General features: G+C 41.1%; 3 protein-coding genes across 4 annotated transcripts; 1 reads left to right on the forward strand and 2 right to left on the reverse strand.

The window, feature by feature from the left end:
* Positions 1 to 1651: 1651 nt before the first annotated feature.
* On the reverse strand, positions 1652 to 12659 carry paics (phosphoribosylaminoimidazole carboxylase, phosphoribosylaminoimidazole succinocarboxamide synthetase). The gene is made up of 15 exons (XM_085447436.1): positions 12275 to 12659; positions 11543 to 12040; positions 11404 to 11463; positions 10699 to 11310; positions 9968 to 10045; positions 9561 to 9718; positions 4863 to 4902; positions 4587 to 4784; positions 3446 to 3624; positions 3180 to 3359; positions 2955 to 3068; positions 2784 to 2867; positions 2416 to 2596; positions 2171 to 2329; positions 1652 to 1950 (listed from the first exon to the last, which is right to left on the reverse strand). Exons 1-15 carry the CDS (start codon positions 12642 to 12644, stop codon positions 1784 to 1786), a joined length of 3078 nt encoding a protein of 1025 aa, XP_085303562.1. The 5' UTR covers positions 12645 to 12659; the 3' UTR covers positions 1652 to 1783.
* Positions 5082 to 19388, forward strand: ppat (phosphoribosyl pyrophosphate amidotransferase). 2 transcript variants are annotated; one of them, XM_085447439.1, is made up of 11 exons: positions 5082 to 5683; positions 13116 to 13182; positions 13500 to 13706; positions 15812 to 15924; positions 16020 to 16165; positions 16388 to 16463; positions 17130 to 17281; positions 17365 to 17492; positions 17589 to 17810; positions 18737 to 18857; positions 18940 to 19388. In XM_085447439.1, the coding sequence occupies exons 1-11, from the start codon at positions 5556 to 5558 to the stop codon at positions 19110 to 19112; spliced, it is 1533 nt and encodes a 510-aa protein (XP_085303565.1). In that variant the 5' UTR covers positions 5082 to 5555; the 3' UTR covers positions 19113 to 19388. The 2 variants fall into 2 exon arrangements, with proteins under 2 accessions (XP_085303565.1, XP_085303566.1); XM_085447440.1 differs by having other exon boundaries at positions 16391 to 16463.
* Positions 19297 to 24937, reverse strand: hjurp (Holliday junction recognition protein). Its single transcript, XM_085447437.1, has 9 exons — positions 24769 to 24937; positions 24604 to 24667; positions 23093 to 23148; positions 22963 to 22996; positions 22839 to 22864; positions 22714 to 22762; positions 20621 to 22138; positions 19933 to 19975; positions 19297 to 19847 (listed from the first exon to the last, which is right to left on the reverse strand). The coding sequence occupies exons 1-9, from the start codon at positions 24844 to 24846 to the stop codon at positions 19835 to 19837; spliced, it is 1881 nt and encodes a 626-aa protein (XP_085303563.1). The 5' UTR covers positions 24847 to 24937; the 3' UTR covers positions 19297 to 19834.
* Between the last annotated feature and the right edge of the window lie 107 nt (positions 24938 to 25044).

Raw genomic sequence — 25044 nt, forward strand, 5'->3', positions numbered from 1 at the left:
CCCGCCAGGATGCTCTCTATGGTGCACGAGTAAAAGTTCCTGAGCACCTTGGAGGGCAGTTGGAAGTCTCTCAAGCGTCTGAGGTGGTAGAGACGCTGTCGGGCCTTTTTCACCACAGTGTTGATGTGACAGGACCATGACAGGTCCTGCGTGATGTGAACTCCGAGGTATTTGAAGCTGTCCACTCTCTCCACTGGGCACTCGTTGATGACGGGGGTCTGGTAGTTCCTCTCCTGCTTAGTGCTGAAGTCCACTATCAGCTCCTTTGTCTTACTGACGTTTAGAAGGAGGTTGTTCCTCTGGCACCAGTTCTCCAGATTCCTAATCTCCTTCAGGTAGGCCGTCTCGTTGTTATCAGAGATCAGGCCCACCACGACGGTGTCGTCAGCAAACTTGATGATGGTGGTGGAGCTGGTAGTGGCCACACAGTCATATGTGTACAAAGAGTACAGCAGGGGGCTCAGAACACACCCCTGGGGGGCTCCAGTGCTGAGAGTGGTGGAGGCTGAGACATGTCCACCCATCCTTACTGCCTGTGGTCTGTATCTCTTAAGATGAAATCCTGCTCATGGTGATAAAACCATTGGGAAAGTATCTGCAGAAAAACTGTCTTTCTTCTGGTTTTAAACTGAGGTAAAAATTGCTCCTCCTCATCTCCCTACATTAATGATTTATATAGCCCTAAAGTTATCTGACTGTTCCCAAATGTATACCATGACATTAAATGTCTTGGTAATTTATTCATTTTACAAGGTTGAATGATTGTACAGCATAGATCTAAAACAAGAACTAGGTACACAATTTTCAATTTATGTAGATTTTCATGGCTACTACTGTTTGATTTAATGTCCCTTAGCAAGGTGCACTTTCACCAGGCTTTTGGTAGCCATCAACAAGCTTCTTACATAGTTCTGGTTGGGATATATGACCACTCTTACTGGCTGGATTGGTAGAGTTTATTTCCTGGCACTAACCCAGCCTTTAAGCATAGTCCGCACATTTTTAGTAGAGGAGAGGTCAGGGATTTGGGAAGGCCATTACGCCAGTTTAATATTGGCTTGCTTCATGTATTATTTGAACAGCTTTAATGTGTATTTGTGGTCATTGCCCTGTCGGAACATCCAATTGGGTCCAAGTTTTAACCATAGATGTTAAATATAGCTAATGTTGAATTTTGAGGTAGTCCATTATACCATCGCTTTTGTGCAATGTGCCAGTATTGCTGTCAACAAAACAGCCCGAGAGCATGACAGTACCACCCCGACACACAACAGTTGGTACAGTGTTACGCTTGAAAGCCAAACAGTGACAATAATGTGAAGTGGTCTAATAAGGAGTTAACAGGCCTTGGCATTTTCAGCTTAAGACATCGTAGAACCTTCAACTCCATTTTTTTTTTAAAAAAAATACATGCATACACTCACTCATATCTGTATGCATGTATGTAGGTGAGCCAGTATGTATAATTTAGAACCTGGGTAATTATCTCAAAGCTCTGCACCTTTTTTAAATCATTAAGGACATATGAAGTGCACTCATTACAACCTTGGAAAAACAAAAGTTCAAAGAAATCATGAAATCCTCCAAACTATCATGGGATTCATGAATATGAGTATATAAACCCATAAAAATTAGTCTTAAAGAAAGAAAATGCGCAGAAATACATATAAGCTTTAATCATTTGTCTCTTCATGGAATGATATGTGTGACAAGCAACTACATTTAATGGGTTTTTAATAGTAAACAAAGACAGTGTGTTATAGTGTGAAGCACGCTGGGCTCTTCAGAGGCTGCAGGCCTGTAACTTCTTGTCAGCCAGCTTGAGAGACACCCAGGTGTTGAGCATGGATGCCCTCAGTTTGCACCACACCAGGTGGTCACTCAACCCGAAGATCTGCGCTGCAAACTGGGCAGAAGCTTCTGGAGACAATACTGTGGAGCAGCCAAGACCTGCAGGACAAATAAAGTAGAGAAAGACTTGGTTACCATAAGGGGGAAAAAATTAAAACCGTATGTATGATTCACACTGCACATGTATATATTGCTGCAGAAATGATGCACCCCCCCCTTCTTCTCCAGCATGTTTGCACCGAGTAGGAGATCATCTGTATCTCATTGTACATCTGTATAGTGACAATAAAGGCATTCTATTCTAAAGAGCTCTTCTCACCACTTGGCATGCGGAGGGATGACCATACATCTTGCGATCCCCAGTCTGGAGTGAGAGGAGGGCAGTTGATAACAGGGTAAGCCGTGTTACCAGACATCACTGGGCCGAGGCCGTTACTTCTCCCAGCCACAGCCACGAATACAGTGGGTATCCCATCACCTGCAAAAAAGCATAGAGAAATTATCACATTATCAAGAATCCCTAGATCAGTTTAAAGATGGAATTATGTCAATATTAAAGCACACCTTCATATTCAGCCTTGATTCGGAGCGTCTCATCTGGACCCTTGTGTGCCGAGGTGACTCTGAGGACGCAGGGGATCCCGTAGGAGGTGCACGCCTTTCTTATCTTCTCACAATGGGCCATGTCTGAGGTGGAACCCATTAAAACCACCACCCTGCTGCTTGCCTGGGGCTTCAGCAGCAACTGTAGAGGCACAGAAACCATTGAATCATCAGTTTATTTCAGTTTTTGACTGCTCAAATTGTACTCGTTTTTTTCCCCGAATTGCATAAAAAGGCTTTTGTGATGTTAAACAATGTCTGTTGGTTAAGATATTCAAAGCAAAATACTCCTACAAGATAAAGAAGAATTTAGAGTTTGTTTGCTGTACCTTGACCCTTTCAGAGACCCACTCAAAATTCCTCTTCACCATCTGCATTGCCTCTGGGGTAACCTCCTTCAGGTCTCTGTACACCTACAAAGGGGAAGAAAAAAAACAGTTTAAGGCTTGTATCTTTCCCCCCCCCCTCATATCAGCATGAAATGAAAGTCAATGCATGACCTGTTTATCTTTCTGCTGGCTCCGATCTCCAGCTGGCCAAAGCCTCCATGAATCATTATCAATCACGTCAGCGAGCACAATCTCTTGAGTTTTAACATTGACACCAAATTCAATCTATAAGCAAAGAAAAAAGTCCTTAATTGTAGTTCTGCTGTAGGTACAGAAGAAAAGTGATTGCACCAAGATATGAAATTAACCAGCAGGGGGAGGTGCTGCACAGCCTACCTTCATGTCCACCAGGGTGCAGTTCTGAGTGGCCCAGGCCTTCTCCAGAATCTCAAAAATGGCCACAGTGCTGCGATTCATTATGTCCACCTCACACTGACCAATAGTGAGCCCAGCCAGACAGAATTTGGCCTCCAGCAGCTGCTCCTCTGACCACTGAGGATCATTGTTGGCATCATCCTAAAAACAATCATTGATGAGTTTGCATGCAACACTCACAGACTGAAAATGCATCGAGAGAATCACTGCACGCCTGGAAGACTCACTTTAAAGAACATCTCCATCTTTAGAGGAGAAAAGCGGTAGCCCTCTTTGACTCCTGGATTCCTCTTGAGGAAAGATCCAGTCGCCACTCTGCGACATACCCACTCAATGGGTATCATCTCACAGTGCGCTGCAATGAACGCCGTGTCCGAGTGCTGCTTAACAAAAGCTGTCTTAATGCCTGGGGGGGGAGGGTGGATGTTAGGGCAACCTCAAACTAATGGACAAATTTCAATATGTGCAACCATGTCAGATTAGAAAAATATAGATTTTATTTAATTTTTTATACACTGGCACACAGATGGCTCTTCAAGTTACCATGATTTAAACCTATCTTTGATTAGGGTCAAGTGGATGGGATGTGGCTGGTTGGATCGGGTTAATTCTAAGTGGAAACACATCAAGTCACAAGGCAGCCATTACTACAGCTTGACTGACCTACGCGTCACACACAAGATGGTTACAGTTAGCCAATTGCTTATAAATTAAAGTCATATGGAAAGTAATTTTGGGATCATGTAAATCTTGCATGCCCTTCACATTTAAGTATTTTTGCAAGATTGTCATTTCTGTTCAATTCACCCCCCATCCATCCATGAAACACAACATAAAATTCAGTTCTTAGTGGATTGTCATTCAGAGGGTTAAAAAAAAAAAAAAAAAGTCATTTTTAAAAAGTTGCAAAAATGAGAAGAGCCGAACTGCTTCCCATGTGTGGAAAACTGATTACCATGTACTTCTGAGATATTTAAATAAATCCAATGGCATTTCAGAAAAATCCTGCAAACTGAATAAGTGAGCCAGGGCTCTGACAAAGTGTGACAAACGTTTTATATTTTCTTAACATTTAAGCCCCCACATTAACTGAAACTGAAAAGATCAATGAGTCCAAAGTTTGTTTTTTTCCAGTAAACTCTACTGAATCAATTTACCTTTGATAGTTTGTTGCTCACAAAAACTTCTGCAGAAACAATGTGCCTAGATACTGGCCAAGTGTAAGGGACTTTTTTTTTTTTTTTTTTTTTTTTAAAAATGGGAAAAAAAGAGCTGCAATAATTATACACATGCGTTTGACAGAACTGCCCCAACCCACTCAGACTGCAGAATACTGTCCCCCCCTACAAACATTCAATAAGTCCTCACCAGACTCCTGCAGCAGCTGGAACACGCAGCTCGTAGTTTTGTTGGCAATGGCAGCTTTGCCCTCCATCTGATCTTTCCTCACGGCATTCCCAGCCGTGATCTGGTCTTTAGACTGGACTAGAACCAGTCCCGGCTGGTCCAAGAGCTCGAAAATCTGTTTTGTCTTGCCCTCATTGAGCTTTTGGCCGACTTTCAACTCTGAAAAAAAAGAGGAAAAAGTTAAAACACGCACATCTAACTTAAGCGCTAACGTGTGTATTAAGGATCGTGCAGTACCTGGGGTGGATGCCATAGCGCTCGTCGATCCTGAACAGTCCTGAAAGACAAATCACAAAACACGCCAGTTAACTTATTGAGAAGCAGAAGGTGTGCAGGCAGCGGGGAGGGGAAGTGGGCCGTGTCATACTTGCGCCGGGAGCCAATCACAGTTCTCAACTCATCTAAACAACCAATCACAGCGGCGCATCTGTTACCACGTGAAAGGGAAGCGCTCAAACGTCAAGAGAAGACGTAAAAAAAAAAGAAAAAGAAAAAAACTTTTGGAGGTTTTTCTACCAAAGTTCATCCTTTTACTCTTTGATGAGAAGGTTGTCTTATCAAAAGCTCCAACAGGACTAAATAGTGTGGTTTTTGACCTAATCGATTAATTTGATTAGAATTATTCGTAAATTCCACGTATTCCATTTAATTCGTTATGATTTTAGTTATGGCGGACCGGTTGTTAGGTTAAAACGTGTCTAGTCTGATTTAACTCTGTTACTCGTGATTTCATGCCCAATTCAGCAGTGTCAGCTGAGTTTGGTATGTTTTAACAAACCACGTTGTATCGCTGCAAGCACGTGTTTGGTCACGAACGTGTATCAGGCAAGCGCTCATACAAACACGCGCGCGCACGGTAATTGCTCACAGACAACTAGGCGCGAGACTAGACCGCAGTTTATACAAGAGGCATCGGCGACAGGCGAGCCCATGGAGTTCGAGGAGTCGGGTATTGGAGAGGAGTGCGGAGTCTTTGGGTGTGTCGCTGCGGGAGAGTGGCCCACACAGCTGGAGGTGGCTCAGGTCTTAACTTTGGGGTTGGTGGCGTTACAGCACAGGTAAGTAACGGAAAACCAGTTACTCCAAAATTGGTAACGACTGAAAAGTTACCACACTAGTTAATGACGTCCAAGCTTTGCATTTTAGATGAAATGTTTGGTTTAAATTTGAATCTGACCCAAACTTGAGCAAGAAAAACAAAAATGCAAGATGTGAATTTTTGCAGAAAGCAACCTCATGCATCTACAGTATTGTGCAAAAATATTGACCCCCGCTCCCCCTTTTCTTTATATTTTGCAGAGAAATTAGAAAAAAACGGTAGCGACTTTTTAAATATGCACAGAAATAGGCTGTATATGACAAAAACTGAGTTTTTACTACTCTAAAGAGCATCAAAGCAAATATTAGTATGACAACCTTTATTCTTCAACACAACCTGAATTCTCTTATGGAAACTTTCTTGTAACTTCTGTAAGTAGCCTTCGACACTAGTTCTCCTGGCTTGTTGAAGGACATTCAGAGTTTGTCTTTGGATGTTTGTTTCCTTGTTCTGTTTTCCCTCAGTCTGTCAATTCTGCCATCCCACATTGCTTTAAAAATGTTGAGGCTGGGCTCTGGAGAGGCCAATCCATGACTGACCATGTTTCATTGTGTGTGTGTTCTTTCTGTCCAGGTATGCATTTCCTGCATTGGCAGTGTGTTTGGAATCACTCCTGTGCTGAAAAATGAGGCATCAATCAGATGCTTCCTCGCCATGCTAGATCAAAATCTGTCAGTATTTTTCTTTATTATAATTGAATCAGAGGCAATACAACCATGATAGAACCTCCACTGTGTTTTAAAGATGGCTCTCTATTTTACCTCTTGGTTTTTTTTAACACACTGATGGCAGTTTGAACCGACAATTGAATATTAATTAATCACATCACTGTCGTCACAGATTTTTCAGTCCAGTTCTTGTGTTATTTGGCATACCTCAGTTTTTCCTCCATGCTCCCCCTCCTTAAGAATGACATCTTTACAGACACCCTCCCACTGACCACTGAAGAACCAAATCCATCTCTTAGGTCCTTTGACAGCCCCCCCCCCCCCCCCCCCCACACACACACATTTTTTGTTCATTTGAAAAATGAAAAACATGAAGAGTTAAAAATGCTCAGTGACAAGGTCTACACTGAAAAGGAGTGAAAGAGCAGCCAATGTCTAGTGAAAACTATAAAAAAACTTATGTATGTGTAAATACATTACTAAGGCAAGAATAAAAGTGAGCTTTGCATATTTCCTAAGGTTTAGCTATATAAATGTACATGTGCATAAGTTTAGGTTCAACACTGTGGACAACAAAAAAAAAATCACTTTGTATAAAACCAAAAAACATATGTATGAATTAGTTGTTCCAGTATTGGAGAGTACTCAGCCATTTGATTGCTATACCATAATTTGACTGTATTTAATCCCTAATGTTTTGTAATAATTCTTGCAGTGTTATTGGTTTTCAAAATGGAACATTCCCTTAGCTATCTATATTAGAAGGACATGTTATTCTTAGAGGATCCCAGGCAAGGATTGCTGTGTTAAGTGTAAAGAGCTGCAGCCACACCATGGTTCTCTACAATGTTCTGGCAACCAAGCACTCAACTCTTTCTGAGTGGGCATTGGATTACTTCATATAAAAGCACCAAATATGCCACATGCTTCTTTGCACACTAACTTTCTTTTTGGGATAACCAGCTTTTTTGGTGGTTATGACAAAGTGCTATATATTTCTGAATGCAGCCAGGTCATCCACTTGCTCAGCGCAGTAAAGTACCTTCCCGATTCAGAGGAGGTGAATGTTATAATAAACAACAACCTTAAACTCTGCTGCAAAACCTGTATTTCTACAGGTTCTGTCCTGTGACTGATTGGGTAGTAAAGCCTGAACACGGGTAGGACAATTTCTGGATATTTATCTACCACAGAATCAATTTTTTCAATAAGCAGGGTTTTTTCCAGTTTCTACTGTGTCAGTAGACCATTTTGCTGAAATGCTTTGCAAGCTGTGCGAAAAACATCAATCACTTACTTGGGTGGTTGCCTGATTTGTGGCACTGTGATCTACCACAATGGTAGATGCCTTCTCAAAAAGGCTTTGGAAAGCATCATTAGTTTTGCCTTTTTTGCCTCAGTGTGGGACTCAACAGACAGCCTGCATACCAGAGTTGGTTTGTGACGTTCTTTGGAGAGAAATATTGAGATTTTGTAGCTCTCCAAACTGATCTCCTGCATCCTGACAGTTTGCTCTACATCATAGGACTGGCATAATTCAGGCTGTGTCTTTAGCCATTTTTGAAAGGCTGTCTTACCTTCTGCCTTGTGTTTAAGAAGTTGGCACAGGTTTCTGATATTACCAAGCATGACCTCTTGAAGCTCAATGTTCTTGGGCTAAATACTTGAAGCATACATTCTTAAGCAATGAAGGCCTTGCTTTCTTCTGTTCTTCTTGAGCACACACTGAGAAAAAGACTACTCAATAGCTTTTCTCTTTTTTGTACAATTTTTGAGTCTACACTCATAAAAGCCAGATTTGATTGCCTAGCAGTTAGCAATTTTTTGTTTTCTCATCGACTCTGGTACAGTGGAAACACAAAACACCTTTTAAAGTGTCACTGTAGTTAGCAACATTTTATCAAGCAGCTTTTCTGAAAACATATCATATGATTGCCACATTCTTGGTTCTGATGAAATATTCGATACAGTTGTTGAGACCATGCTAGTTTTAAGTTACTGAGTTGAAGGCAACTGGATTTCTTTTTTGGTTCATGAAGCTGTCCCACATAGAATTCACACTTAGGTCTTGTGACCGAAATAACCCATCCATTTAGTCACATGTCAGCTCAACTGATGTGACCCTTAACGACTTGCATAAAAACCGGGTGGGTCAACGATCCTCAGGACACCCTCCAAGAGCACAACCCCACTAAGGGTTAAAATACTTTGTTTTTGGAACTGAAAAAGCTTCACACATGAGAGGTGAAATGTCTTCAAGAACCAAAAGGCCTGGTTTCCTTCATCTAGCTTGCAATTTAATATATCATTCTTTTTCTCCCAATTTCATTGAATTTAGAAAGCCAACCCGACAACCTCCGGTTAGCAGATTGGACAGCGCAGAAGAGCTAGCTCATCAGGACAGGGCTGTTTACACCTACAGGCCAGTGGCCACTCTTTCAGTGACGATGTGCACATCCTGGTTTGAGTGGCGAGCCGTTATGTGAAAAGGGGATGACATCTTTGAACTATTGTTCATCATCTTAGAGTGATGTGATTGCAGCCAATTCCTAACACTGTCTAAATGGTACTCATGCTACCAATGGTCATGACAGTTTGCATACTAACAACCATGGAACTGAATTTGTGGCTCATTGTTAGTCAATGGTGCTGGTTTCAGTTGTTATGCAGCTATACCGCTCAAGTACTGTACTGTAAAGTTGTGGAAAACTGCAGTCAGTCGATACTGAAGAAGTTACCTGGATAAGCGATGAAACATTTCCATTGAAAATGCTGTGACCAGATGAAGAAAATCAACTTTCTGGGATTTTCTGACATGGATTAGTGAATAACCCTTAAGACATAACAGTTTTCATTCATAAAAGCAATAGAGCTGCAGCTTTTTTTTTTTTTTTTATTTTTTATGATATATGCATTAATCAGTTCACCTTTGTTTTTGCAATCTGAAACAATCTAAAACCTAAACATGTTCAAGTTTGCAATCATAATTTTAATGTTCGGCATTTTTATTTAAAAAATGATTAACTGATTATCACAATGTTCGCCAAATAATCTGTCACTCGATTAATCAAGTAGTTGGGGTAGCTTTTAAAAAGTTGCCACAACAGCTTTTATTATTTAAAAAATACCTCAGTTTTATAATGGTCACATGAGATCAGTATATGTTACCTGTAATTCTGGCGACGGAGCAGGGGTGGCCATTGAACAGACTGAGTTGATCTTTATTATTGGAATATGGTCCGTCTCTTCTTTACACTGGCTGTGGAGTCTTTCAGCAACGAGAGGCCCAATGTTCAGCTTTTTTAGTGGTGTGTGCAGTCCAGGGTCTGGAAATAAGAAGGACAAAGGTTTACATTAACCTACTTTTTAAGTACTACTAGTGTAACATGTTAGCTCCTAGTAGGGTTATGCGAGTTGTGCATTTTATTAGAAGTCATGACCATATCCTTATCCATAATTTAATTATGAAGCGCCATGGCATATCATGGGACTTAGCCAGAAATTACAAAAGCTTCAGTCAATTGTGGATGTCACGTGACATTAAAAGGGATTACAGAAGGAGACATATTTCAGACCTTCATCTACAGCTTTCCTCTTGATTCTTCTGTGTGTTGAAGTAGTATCCTCTCTTTCCACCACACTCTCAGAAGCACCTGCAAAAATATAATATTAAAGGTAGTTACAAAAATACAAATATGCATTTTTTGCTACAAAAGAAAAGAATTGTCTTGGTACTAAACATAGTAAGACTGGCTTAAGACCACCTCGGGACTCCTTTTTAAATAAAATCTTTAAACTATAATAATAATATATTTTATATGTATATAATAATATATTTTAAAACCAAGTTGGACCAAGTTGTCTACTAATTGGAAAGTTGTTGGTTTGATGTCCGACTTCTCTGGACTGAAGTATCCTTGGGCAAGATAATGAACCTAAAGTTCAGCTGATGCATTGATTGATTTCTCATGAAGTGGTTAGAAATCTGTGCATTTTCTATCACATTTGGTAACAGATTCAGTGCCTTGACTTTGCTGGGGCTAATCTTGCATACATGTGTCATAAACCAAGAAAAGTCTGTTGTGAGCCAGGGAGAACCCTGAACTAAATGTCATCGGTTTGTTTTATGTATGGGAAATATATTAAGACATAATGTAAAAAAAAAACAACCACATTTGTTTTTGGCTGTCCAAGATGGTCCTGCTTGATTATCTTACTCATGGTAACTGACCACTGAAAGCATTATGTAATCTTTTTCATCTAATTCATGCTGATAATAATGATGATGATTAAATGATCAGCTCACTCATCAACATGTGTTCTTGATCCAGATAATGCTCCTTAATTTTATGTCGCTTTGGCTCATAAGCATTTGATGTAGCCTCGATGGTTACTGATAAGTCCGAATCAGAGGTGCAGGTTTTGTCCTCCAAGGCTCCCTCCACAGCTCTCCTCGTGTTTGTCAACTTGCCGTCCACGTGATTTTTCTCATCACAGTTGTCAGATGTAGTAAGTCCGCCTGAATCTGCAGACTCGGCTGCTCCTGTGTCTCGCAGAGAGTCGTTAGCCGTGCGATTCATAATGGAGTCCACTTCCTCATAGAACCTCATGAGGCGTCTCGGGTCAGCTTCATCAGTCTTGCCCCTTTGAAGGGACCTGTAGAGGTACTTGAGGTTCTTGTACTTTGTGTGGCACTGTTTCCAGTCACGTTCAATGCCTTGTTGCATTAACCTGTTCGAGATCTGGACAAAGATGTCCCTCTTTCTGGTTGAGCTCTCCAGCTGCCTGCGTATGCGCTCATCCGACCAGACTTGGATCAGGGCTCGCACCTCTTGGTCGCTCCAGTTTCGACCCGTGTCCGACACTGTGACTACTTGGAACTGGTCAGAGCTGGAGTCTGTGTGTGCTAGATGGGCGTCTGGGATAAAAGAAGAACAGATATGGAAGGAAAAGTTTAATTATGCTGCTAAACTCCACAGTTGATTTGGCAGATTTTTCTTTTTCGGCATACCTGCACTTCTCCATTTTACTTCCATTTCTCCATCCATGTCGTAATCGTCACTGTTGTCATCTTAAATGATAAATACATAAGAAAATTATTTTCACGAAGTCTTGAATCTAAAACAACTGCTTGCAAACTTGATGCTTACCATCATCAATTTCAATGACCACCTCACTCTCAGAGCCCGTTATCTGCCCTGTGTGGCCTGCTGCTGTTTGTAGCCTCCCTGCTTCCATTTCACCATCATACAGTCTCTTCTGCATTTCCCTGGTCCCATTTTCCAGTCCTTTGTCCAGTAGAATGGCCTCCACTTCATCAAAAAACTTCATGTATTTCCCCGGGCTTCCTGCACTGCTGCCTCCCGCAGCGTGTGCACTTTTCGCAGTCTTATAGTCATATTTCAAATTCTTGTATTTTGTACGGCATTGTTTCCAGTTCCGTATCACCCCAAAGTTTCTCTGCATTTGACGAGCCATCTCTTGGAATATGGATTTGTTGCGCAGCGTGCATTTCAAACGTTCCCGAATGTTGCGGTCAGCCCAGACGCACAGCAGCGCTCTAACCTCGTCATCCGTCCAGTGGCGGCCTCCCTCTTCAGCCACATTAGTAGAGTAAGAAACAGCTGAATGAAATCGAGTCTTCATTCCTGTGCACACATGAAAACATTGTAAATTTTGGCTAAATGTTGATGTAGAAAAAACCCAAAGAAGAACAAGATGACTTTTATGTAAGTGTTTGAATTACTTTTTAGCACAAGCAAGCTAAGAATAGTTTTAACTGGCGTGTCTGTTTATCCTTGGATACCAGTTTTTGTTTTTTCCCAAGGTGGAAAAAGTCATGTTGTTATCATCAATAGTACAGTGGTGTTGTACATGTTTACCTTCCTGGACTGGGTAGATTCTTCTTTGATTATCCACATCTTCTTCCTCCCATGGCCTTTCAAGCGGCCTTTCTTCCACTCCTTGGCTGTAGTTTGCCGATGTGCCTGCGTCAGCCTTCCTGCTCTGAAGTCTCATGCTTCTGCATTTGGCCTGACACTCCCTCCAGTTGCGCACAACACTGAGCCTCCTCAGACGCTCTGAAATCACCTCAAATGTGCTTCTGCTCTCTACTACGTGCTGAGCTCCAACCTGGTCCCACACTGAGAGTAGAGCCAGCACTTCTGCTTCCCCCCACTGCCTCTCCACTGAGCCTTTTTCCTCCCCCACCTCACTATCACCTCCTCTTTGTCTCTCTGCTCCTCTCTCCATGTTTGAGCTGACCTGGAAACGCTTTCTTTTCCCCCAGCCTGTCTGTCTCTGCTGCCCGGTTCCCTAGGCAACCAGGCGGTTAAGCCTGAAAGCAACGCCTTCATGCTGAAAAGCAGCCTCACCACTGGCTTAAGCTGTGTGCTGAGGGGGCGGGACTAAGTGTAATCTGAGAAGCAGCTTGGTAATGGATTGAAACTGCAGCAAGGCGACTCTCCATATATGGCAGCCTCACCGCAGGGAAGCAAATCTGCTTTTTCCTTTTTTTGGGGGGGATTTTGTTTCTGCTCCATTTGGCCCTCGTTAAACCAGTTTTGATTTGCCTCAAGGCAACCGTAACTGACTCAAGTTTATTCTTGCAGAGAAGAAACAGAAATCATTCATGCAAAAAAACACACTTCCCACTAATACATGAAAATTTACACTGTAATTGTGTGTGTGTGTGTGTGTGTGTGTGTGTGTCTCTCTACTCAGGGGACAGGAAAGTGCTGGGATTGTCACAAGTAATGGAGCCAGTCCACCCACGTACACAGCACACAAGGTAACACTGAATCATGATCAGAAGCTTCTTATATGATAAAACAGAAGCACAGTTTAACCCAGCATCTCAAAAACAGACCCAGGACGTATTTGGGTTGCGTCCTGAATATATTTCCATTTGGCACAGTTACATCAAAACAACCCAGCTGGTCAGAATCACACTGAGCACTTTAATGTTTGGCCTTTACAGACATGTTTTAAAGCCTTCAGACATCCTCATTGTTTGCTGATTTTCTGCTTTTTAACATCACTTTTATTTATTTTAAAATATTTTTGTGCAAGTTAAAACCTTCACAGAGCAATGTTGTCATTTTATAGGGAATGGGATTAGTGAGCACCGCTTTTTCACCAGAGGCTCTCACTAAACTGCGCTATGGTAACCTCGGCATTTGCCACACACGCTATTCAACCACTGGGATCTCAGAGCTGCAGAACTGCCAGCCCTTTGTGGTGGATACACTGCATGGCAAGATTGCTGTAGCACACAATGGAGAGCTGGTTAATGCCCATGCCCTGCGGAAAAAGGTGAGGAGGGGGCTCTGCTTGTCCACACTGAATGTTGCGCATATCAATGTGACATAAAAATAATGAACTGAACACACACAGACACAGTTTTTCTTTCTGCTGAAATATTTATTTGCTATATCCAATCTTAACGAAGGTTATGGGCTGGATGTCAACACTTTCACATACCAGAGCTGCATCCATCATCCAGTCAAAGGATTTGTTTGACTATTAAGTGTTTTGCGCTCTCAAAAGAATTTGTATCTGCAGTTAATGCTCGCATTAATGAGAAACAAAATGAATAGCTTTTTAAAATGTATATCTCTTAAGAACATTTCAGGCTGAAAATCTAAAAAAAAAACCCAAAAAACCCCAATCTATAAAATGTAAGCTATATTAAACTGATTTTGCCCCAGGGTGGTTGTGACTACAATGTAGCTTGCCATCACCAGTGTGTGAATGGGTGGATGACTGGATGTGTAAAGTGCTTTTTGGTCCTTAGGGACTAGTAAAGCGCTATACAAATACAGGCCATTTAGCATAATTTAACAAATGTGTTCCCATCCTGTCTTTTTCTCAGCAACCTCTCTTCCAATCTGAGGCTAAAATACACAGGAAGTTTTGACTATATTTATGAGACTGTGCACTGAGTGAGAATTCCACACATGATTTGCCATGAAAAATCAGTACCAAATCATTAACTGCTCTCTTAAACTTCACTCCAAATTTCAAAAGTCTGAACGCTCAAACAGGCTTTTTGAAGTTCTGCCATCACTCTGATGGTTCAGTAAATCGATTACATTTACCTTGTCAAAGGTGATTTGAGACACTTACTCATGCTGGTTGTATAAGTGGATCTTGAGAAAGCTGTATTACCATAATCTGCTCGTTCGACACTGCCATTTCTATGATTATGCTTTCATACAAACCTGCACATTCACTGAGTGCATATTTATAACTGTCCTCTTTTTTTTTTTTTTGTTTTTGTTTTTTTTTTTTTTGTTCTTTAAAGTAATCTTATGACAATCCATGCACTTTATATTATATATCTAGTCGACCAATTACGATGAATTAATAAGATTTTTTTTTTTTTAACGCAGACCTTGTCAGCTGGATTTGGTTTTTAACCAATTATACATAACTAACCTTTCAGAAGGAAATTTAAAGCTTTACATCAAATAAGTCCTATTCTTTAGGTAAATTTAGACTGCCTCCCCTTTTTCCTAACAAGAAGTCAGTATCTCTATTCATAAGTGGCACTGAAACATGCTCAGTCCAGCTGGATCACATCAACGTCCCTTCTCGAGTGCACTTTGTGATCACTAACAAAAATCTGTGTGTCATGTATATGTGTTGTGTTTTTGTTTGTTTTTTTTAAGACAAGCCAGACCTTTATATGGAATATACAGTACGTACTACCTATTGAACTGGACGGTGAAATAGATCATCAATAGACCAATGGATTAACTTCATACTCTTAGTTGTCCTTTATGCTCAGCAGCCATCTTGGAAACTGCTTCAGGTGATTATGTGGACAATTATTTTAAAGTGATTTAGTTGATAACATTCAGTTGGCAAGTAAAGGTCACTGTTTCATTTCCAGCCAGAGACACAAATCCTCTTTGTGCATCAAGAAAGTCAGCCGGTATAAATCTCTGCCAACTTAAACATGTGGCCAACCTCTTGTGACAAGCCAGAATCTTAAAGTAGCTTTGTCTGATCTGAAAAACCCATAAATTTCATTTTGATGGGCGCTGAGACGTAAAAGCAGGACTGATTTAGAAATAAAATGTAAAAAACACAAAACACTTTTCTCCAGAGTCCTGACTCACATTATAGATGCAATAATTGAAGGAAAAATAATAAGTAGACTTATGTATATCTTTGTGTCATTATATAGCAGCTGTGCCTAAGAGCAGTTAAAACTATCATGAACATCAGGCGAGCCTAGACGTCAGTGCAACAACATGATTGGCCTGTGTCTCTTTCCCAGAGTGGCTGTTGAGTGGCTCTTTGAGGGCAGGGGTGTGACAACCATTTCCATTATAAAATTTTCCAAAGACTGCTATTCCACAGAAAATAACATTATTCCATAATTAATCAGTCACTATAAATGTGCCTTGTAGGTGATGCGCCATGGTGTCGGCCTCTCCACCAGCTCAGACAGTGAGCTCATCACCCAGCTGCTGGCACTGACTCCACCTATGGAGGAGCTAGACTCACCTGACTGGGTTGCCAGGTGACTGTTGTGACCTAATGATACATAAGCATATAAGCATAAATATTTTTGCTTTACATTACTTTAATGCTGTTTTTATTTGTTTTTTGTTGTAGAATTAAAAACCTCATGACTGAAACGCCAACATCATACTCACTGCTGGTCATGTTCAAAGATGTAATCTACGCAGTGCGTGACCCTTATGGAAATAGGCCACTGTGCATTGGGCAGCTCGTTCCCATCTCTAAACTGCACAATCCAGGTATCTACACAGTTGTTGCATGTGACCGTTGCATCAGAATTAGTGCAACTGCAGAACACAGGCATGTTTGCTCTCAAAAGACTAGCTTTACTGATAAAAAGGACGCCTCACGAGAGGTCAATGGTTGCAGCAGAGCTTTTGGCCCTTTTGATTTTGTCAGAGGTCAGATGTGTAAGCTGGTGAATGATTAACTTGATTCTTGTTTTTTTTTTTTTTTTTAAGCAGGCGCTCAAGAGGAAGACACTGAGGGGTGGGTTGTGTCATCAGAGTCGTGCAGCTTCCAGTCGATTGGTGCCAAGTAAGCATTTGTTACCTTTGCAAAAGTATTCTTTAGTATAAAAGGAACCGTAATGCCAGGTGTAAATCATTTTTATAACCTTATTTTTTTATTTTTCTTTCTTTCCCAAAGGTTTCATATCATTTGCCTTAGGCCACGAGTACTTTTTTTTTTTTTTTCTATTTTGGCGCTTTACTCCCCCCCCCCCCCCCATAAAGATGGCTTTCGATAACAATCCTGTAACCTAAATGACAAGTTTTGACTAGGGCTGTCAGTGTTAATCGCGTTAAAATGACGTTGACGGCAAAACCGCGTTAACGCAGCATATCTCCGTTAACGACCGACATGATTAATGCCGACAGCCCTAGTTTTGACACCTTAGTATATTCTAGTAAAGACGTGATTCAATGACCATCGTAATAGTTCTGGTGTTTCCCAGTGGTAACGACATAGCTTTTGATGCACGCCCATTGCTGTTCGGTTCCGGGTCGCTGCTCGTGCGGCCAGCTACCTAGCCTGACTTGTCTCCCCAATGTGATGTTTGTGTATTTTATATACGGTCGGCAAGGTCAGTCTCTTAATTGCCCCTTGGGGATAAATTCTTCTGAATCTGAATGCATGAACAGTGAAATGGTGTTCCTTGAGTCCATCCGTTCATTGTACTTTTTTGTCGTTATTGATTAACAGGTACTACAGAGAGGTCTTGCCAGGAGAGATAGTCCAGATATCCAGACATGGTGTCAAATCTCTGAGTGTTGTGCCCCGACCTGAGGGAGACCTCCCAGCCTTCTGCATTTTTGAATATGTTTATTTTGCCAGACCAGACTCTATTTTCGAAGGTATGCATATTTATTATGGGTAACACACTTACTGATTACTCATTTCTTAAATGTATTAATACTGAAATATCAATGTACTACAGGGCAGATGGTCTATACTGCCAGACAGCGATGTGGGCGGCAGTTGGCCATCGAGTCTCCGACTGATGCAGACGTTGTCAGCACTGTGCCAGAGTCTGCAACCCCTGCTGCTCTGGGCTACGCTGAGCAGGTCTGTCTACAGTGTGTCTGCTCCACCTCAGTAATCTTATAATATACCGGGTGGACTTACAGTCTCACTAGTTTTTCTTCTGTCTTCTTCTCACAGTCTGGTCTTCCATACATTGAGGTTCTGTGTAAAAACCGCTATGTTGGAAGAACTTTTATCCAGCCAAACACCCGCTTGAGGCAGCTAGGAGTGGCCAAGAAGTTTGGAGCACTGACGGACAACTTTGCTGGGAAACGAGTGGTGCTCATTGACGACTCCATCGTCAGAGGCAACACAATTTCCCCTATTATTAAGCTGCTGAAGGAAGCGGGTGCCAAAGAGGTTCGTTTAATAGTGTTTGGCAATAGTTGTTGATATAGCACACACAACATTTTGGCAGAGTGGCTCAGAAACTGGTTGGTTTGGATTGTCTGATAATTCAGACTGTAAGTAGACTAGAAGCACAGGAAAGTAACATAAAACTGGAGTTTTTTTTTTTTTTTTTTTCTTTTAATGGCAGTAAGTGGAATAAGTGAGAAAAGCCCATGTGTTTGTCACATTGCGTACTATACTTACATCAGGGGTTCATAGAAAATATTAGGCTCATTAACTGTCAACTCAAAAAAGTGGGCGTACCACAAGAGCAGTCTGAGACTGTATTTCCAATAAGACAGAAAATTCCCTCCGCACTATGCATGAATTAAAACCCCAAATCCAGGATATCTGGATCCAAATTTTGGGGGTATTTTCTTGAACATCCCAGTTATTATTTCATTGATACATGTTTATTTGGGAATATCTAATCTTGTAATACTAAAGATAGGAAGTGATTAACTTTTGGATTTTTTTAAAAGTTGGGCCAAGCCCCACGTCTGGTAAACCATTTTTATGAAAATCGGTCCCTAATCAGATTTATGGCATGAGTAACATACTCTCATTCATCATTTTTGGGCCTACTAGTCAATCTGATCTGAACCGTAATTCACATTTTAACCAAACATTCATGCAGCACTTTATTGTCTCTTCTTCTATACACATCAAGTGCTTGATGTGTATAGAAGAATAGATAAATGCTACATTTTTGCCACACTTAGTAAAGGTAAATAATCATTGTTACATGAATTAACGGAAGATACGTTTTGTTTTGTTATTTCTGACCATTTGAAGAACAAATATTGGTCCTGAAAAGGGCACCTAACTGTGTGTGACCAGAATATAGTCACACACTAACTTTGTGTTTATAGTAACCTAATTATTCTTCTGGACAGGTCCACATCAGGGTGGCTTCTCCACCAATCAGGTTCCCTTGCTACATGGGCATCAACATCCCAACCAAGGAGGAGCTCATTGCCAACAAGCCGGAGTTTCAGGACATTGCTGGTTATATTGGTATTTAAAAATGCACATCTACCATTCATTTCTTTGCCTGGTCAGAACAAAAGCTTGTGTTTAATGCTAATGCTGTTTACAGGTGCTGACAGTGTTAAATATCTGACTGTGGAGGGCCTCGTATCTGCTGTCCAGGAGGGTATTGCTTTCCATATTGAAAAGGACAAAATTAATTCCAATAACAAGTCCAACAGGAAAGTGGGCCACTGCACTGCCTGTCTGACTGGGAAATATCCAGTGGAGCTGGAGTGGTAACTGCTGCACCAACAGTAGCACTGTGGATGGTGCTGCAAACTTTAAATAAAAAAAAAAAACCCCTGTTCTACATATGGTTTATCTCAACATTGCCAGCCGGAACACTAAGATGTTGCACAACTACAGAAGGTTACTTTATTCAGAACCTCAGGAAGCTAAAAGTGATGCTTTTTCTCACCTGTGGTGGCTAAGCTTTTTTCTTTTCCTGTTCCTGGATGTGACTAATTCCAGGTGTGTATTTCTTACCACACAAGTATGTTTTTGTTTTGCAGCTGCATTTATTTGAAAAGTAGATTTCCACATGTATTCAAAGCATTTACAATGCCAGAAAAAGCGCACACGATAAATGACCAAAACATTAAATCATCTTTATTTCTGTTATTTACTTAAGACTGTTTTGTTTGGGTTTTGGGCTGTTTGCTCAAATTTGAACAATACAGGAATATGATGTATGAATAATAAACAATAACTACAATGACAAGTACTTTTTTTTTTTTTTTTTTTTTAAACTACATTCTCCCATTGACAATTTTATTTCAATAATGAATAGACAGAAAAAATGGACATCAAACATATATTCAAGAAATGATAGAACATATAAGAACAATTATAATCAATTAAAAATAGTTCAGAGAGATTAATTATCAGCGGGTTTCCATCGCAGAACTAGATGGTCATACATTTCATTAAATTTCATCGGCCCATCTCCTTGATGATCCCCTTCATCGCCATTTTCTGTATGTGACGGGAAAAGGTGAGTAAGAACACATCAACCCCCAGAGGCCAAAAATATCTTGTACATGGGAATTATTTTAGTCACCTGGGAGAGTAGCCACAGGTCATTTTGCTCTCTAGTGAACTTCCTGTTGAATAAAGCATAATGATTAGGTAATCAGAAACAAGTCAAGAAAACTATGAAGATCAGATGTGAAGGGACAGACAAACTTCACAGGTGCAGTGTTGGTCATTTAGTAGCTGTCATTTTTGTGCGAGTTGTATGCTACAGTGACCTCTGTCTGCTCCACTCAGTATGAGAATGAATTTTGGCTTGTACGGCCTCTCATACAAACACACAGGCGTGCTCTCTTTCTCTTTCCCCAAGTGGAAATTCACTGACAAAATACACGTCGATGGACTCTTTACATAGTTGTGATGATTAAACTTGCATAAAATAAGTCTGACTTGTAATTTCAAAACCCAAACTTTAAAGAAATATTGGGGGTTCTTACAAAGTAAGCTGACAATCAGTTTATATATTTGTATCTTCTTTAGTTTGTGTTGTCTGGGTGAGTGGTTCCTTAGAAAGCTGCACCCTAGAAAAAACATGCACAATCATGCATGCATGCATGCATCCAAATTCAGTGGGTGTGTCCTCATCAAAGTCCTCTTCCCAAAATACCTGCCTGCACCTGATATGTTTAGGAGGCATTTTAACTGCACTTTTGTAGCTATGCAAAAATACATAATTTGAGCACTATCACTTGACTTAAAAAAAGGATGAGGCTTACCCATGCCAGAAAAATCCGCTGCAGATTCAGCCTCCACATATTCCTCATGTGCTGGATACTGCTGGCTGCTGAACCTTTGAAACATGTTGTGCTTACTGGAGCTACCACCACGAGACAGCTCCAGTTCAGACAAAGGTCTTAGCATCGCTCTGCTGTGGCGTTTGGACCCTGGGGAGTATGTGCAATACACTTCCCTGAAGCGTTTGGACTGTGGATGGCTGCTCCAGTCTAGGTCCCTGTGGCGTTTCCTCAGGACAGACCGGTGTGGTGACAGTGCAAGAGCAGCCAGAGCTGATGAAGAGTGACCTCTGCTGGCCTCAGAGCTTCTAGCACAGAGACGGCATGGAGGGCCATTGAAGAAAGTTGACTTGTTCTGACACACAAATTTGTGGTAAAGTTTCATGAAATCCTCATCAACTTGTTTTGGTGAGCACGAGCCAGGGGATGAAGGCAGGACGGAATCAATGGAGAGGTGTCGTACGAGCCTGCGATGACCCCCTGCTGCTGAGGCTGACTGCGGTGAGTGTGGCAGGAAGGACTGCTGGGAGTTTTGAGAGTAAAGCATCTTCGGTGGCAAAACAGGCCTTTTTGTCTGGGAAAACAGAGAGGCCGTGAGTGATCTGGGCCTCATAGGCTCTCTGGAAGTCACAGAATATTCACTGGGGCTTCTGGAAAACAAATGAGGTGATCTTCCCAGGCTGGTCACCACTCTTGCTTTTAGGGGACTCCTGTCCCTAAAGCTCGGCGCCTCCTGCCTGACTGGGGAGCCATAGATATCAGGTCTCTGTATTGCAGCAGTGAATTCTGGTGCAAGGATGGAGCTCCCAGCTGTCTCTAATAGAGAAAGACTTGATCTTTCCTCAGAGGCTTTAGCACAAGGTCGTGAAGGACTGACGCTATAGGCAGAGGCCTGGTCTTCCAGCTGGGTTTGTTTACGAGAGGACAGCTGAGACACAGTGAAAGTCTTGTTTAATGGTATCTCTTTTGGTTTAAAGGACACAGAGGAAGCAGAGAAGTCCATTACAAGGACAGGCTTATGCTGGTGCCTGCTCATAAGGTTTTCCTCCCTATCAGGAGATTGGTGCATTTCGTGCCAGTCTCTAGGACAGGTCACAGTCTGCATAGGCGTTGTTTTGGTCCTCGTGAATTGCTCTTTCATAGGCCTGCTGGAGCTTTTCTCTGGAAATGCTTTTGTGGTCATCTTTGGTTTGCTGTTTGTGTGTCTAAGTGGGACGACAAAGGTGTTGTTGAGGTTACTTCTGTTTGATTGCTGACGCCATCTGCGGTACCTCCTCAGCACAGAATCAGCGGCTGTAGAGACATGCTGCCGATCCCAGGCCCTCTTTATCCGACTAATCATACTTGGATAGAGCTCCACCCAGGAACTGCCATGACTTCTAAGAGACATTTCCAGCTCCTCATCTTGGTCTTCAGGTTGAAGGTCCACATTGGAAAAGTTTCTCTGACTCTCATCCAGTGAGCTCACAGTCAGCTGAGTCACATCACTTCTAGTCATCCCTGTGTGTGATGCACAAGGGGAAACAAAATTGGGAATTAGACAAATAATATACTCAGTGCTTCTCTTGGATGAACAATCTTTATATATACACTAGTGGACAACCCTCTGTTTTATTTGGAAAGTTCACACACTACCAGCTTCCAGCTGCCTCACGGGCCAGGTTACCTAACTGGGGTAACCAGATGTACTCCAAATCTTCTATCTTGGATTGCAGTTGGCGATAGTGGTGTTTCTTTTGCTCCGAGGGTTCACTGTGAGCTGGAGGCCCACTCTAATTAACCCTCGCCAAAGCTAAGAGCAGAACAAGGATTACCTTTGCCAGCTGCTGTTCAAGGTGTTGGAGTCTAACACTTAAAACTACCACAATGGTCAACTATTCATTTATCACAAAGTACAGGGAAATCAAAATGTTTGTGGAGGCAAAACTTATTAAATATATTATTTAATAATTAAAGAGAGCGTGCATGTGTAATTTAAGAAAGCAATCACGCATTTCTGTTGTGCATTTCTTTGTTGTCACAAATTTAATCCAAGACTGGAAAACACTGAAACAAAAGGATTTCCTTTTTCTTACCACCATCTTCCATAGACAGCTGGATGCTGGTATCAGATGACAAGTCCAGCTGTCAAAAACAAACCATCATTAACTCAAGTTATGCCAGATATTTTGATACAGAAGGTAATTGCAGGTATATTTACCTGAGAGTCTCCTGTGGGGTCCTGTGCTGTGTAAGAAATGTTCAAGTTGTATTAGATGAACTACACAGTGAAGCAAAGAAAAAGATGCATGTTGTCATTTAAACGCTTAATTCTGAGAAATTACCTCTTAGTGACTCCTCTCTGACATCTGTCGAGCTCTGAGGAGAAAATGTGGGTGATTAAATAGTAGTAAACGCAGCTTATGGTATTTTGTGTCGTGCATGGCTGCAAAGGTCGTTGTTAGTAACCCAAACCTTCAGTTGCAGTGAGATCACCTTCTTTTTAGATAACGTCATGTAGCTGTCAAGCTCTTGAGGACAGAAAATATACACAATGTGGTCAGACAACAAAAAAAAGTGAACATTACAGATCGTCAAATATTAAGCAGTGTTTCAGGTATCAGGCCTTCACCCATTGGACACACAAATACCTATAATTGAAATCTGGTGAAGAAGATAACAGCTGGAGGACGTAACATTTTCTTCCATTAAATACAATCAAAATCACAAATCATGCAAATTGCATCAACCACTAATATTCTAATTGGAGCTGACAGAAACAGTAAAATGTATCATGTGACATGGCCTTAATGTCTGAATGACATTAAAGGAAAGCTCTGCAGTTTTGCTTCTTTCAAATTATATCCAAACCTTTAATCCAAAATTAAAACAACACTCAAAATTAGATCTGGGAAAACAAATCATCCAGGTTTATGTTTTTTCTGGGATAGACCACCTCAAATCTCTTACTGCTGGTAAAAATCTCACCTTCAACTAATTAAAAATGCAGCAGCAAGACTTAGCACATAGCATTGCATTACCCCCGTTCCTGGCTCCTCTCTACTGGTTCCCAGTACATTTGATTTTAAGGTTTTACTGATCACTTTTAAGATATGTTTTGATCTCGTCTCCAAGATACTTTGCAGAAATATTATCTTGTTTGTTCTTCTTTTTTCAGCTGCTCTCTTTAGGGATTATCTTTAGCAGATTATCTACCTTCATCTCAGCCAATCTTTCTGCTCTATCACATCAACCCTCTGCATGTCCTCCTTCAACACATCCTCTGTCCAGTATATCCACTATACCTCCTCTGCTCAAACCATCTCAGCCTTGCCTCTTTAAATAATGTCCAAACCACTAAACCAGAGCTGTCCCTCTGATGTTCTCATTTCAAATCATGTTCATCCAGGTGACTCCCAATGACAATCTTAACATCTTCAAATCGGCCACCTCCAGCTGTGCTTCCCGTCTTTTTGTCAGTGTCACCACCTCTAAAGTACACATTGCAAAACTCACGCACCCCAAGATATTTAAACTCATCTACCTTCCTTAACTCTACTCGTTGCATCTTCATCCACACACATTCTATCTTGCTTCTGACTTTTAATCCTGTCCTCTCCAGAGCATACCTCCACATTTCCAAGCTACTATTATCTCACTTTATTGTCCTCTCATCTCAATGTTTGTTTTCCGTTTTTCACTGTTTCTGAATTTAGCATTTTGCTTTTGCTTGTCTGTCAAACTGCTTTGCAAACTCAAAACACTTTTCAAAGATTTATAATTAAAGTCTATTGTTTTTATTGTAATAAAAGGCCCTTCAGGCGACTATTGCTGTGAATTAATATATAAATAATACTGAACTTCATTATTCCAGAAAGAAAACAAGTCCTGTGATTGATCTAGCTTACAAACGCATCTAATTAGTTAGTTTTCGGTTACCTTTACTAACACAGACGATGTTATTAAAACCTTTCCGGCTCACTTACTTGTGGGGCTTATATCGTCGAGATCAACCTCTGTCCCCGCGTCCTGGTACTGAAGTTTTGAATACTATCAGAAGGAAACAGAGGTTGGTTAATTCTGTTGCTTTCATTTGCAAAACCCGCTGATAGTTACGTTCATGCTAACCGTCCATAGCCTTATTCACACACCTTGTCTATGATTCGATCCAGGGAAAGTTTGAACTTTGAATTGTTATTTTGCAATTGTGTCTTTACAAGCTCATCCATGTTTGCATATAAAATTATTTTTTATCAAAAAGACGACAAAGAAAGAGAACAGCTAAACGAAGAAGAAAAATGGCGCTTTCGATTTTAAAGATTCTACGTCACAAAATAGTGGAATGTGATTGGACAGTGGACATATGGTGCCTTCCTTGATACTAGGAAATTGCGGTTGTATCTTTATTGCGTTTAATTTGAAAGACA

This window comes from Copadichromis virginalis, linkage group LG23 (genome assembly GCF_057382275.1).
Source record: "Copadichromis virginalis isolate Kocher_CV1m ecotype Utaka linkage group LG23, C_Virginalis_male_GT1.1, whole genome shotgun sequence".
Lineage (NCBI taxonomy): Eukaryota > Metazoa > Chordata > Actinopteri > Cichliformes > Cichlidae > Copadichromis > Copadichromis virginalis.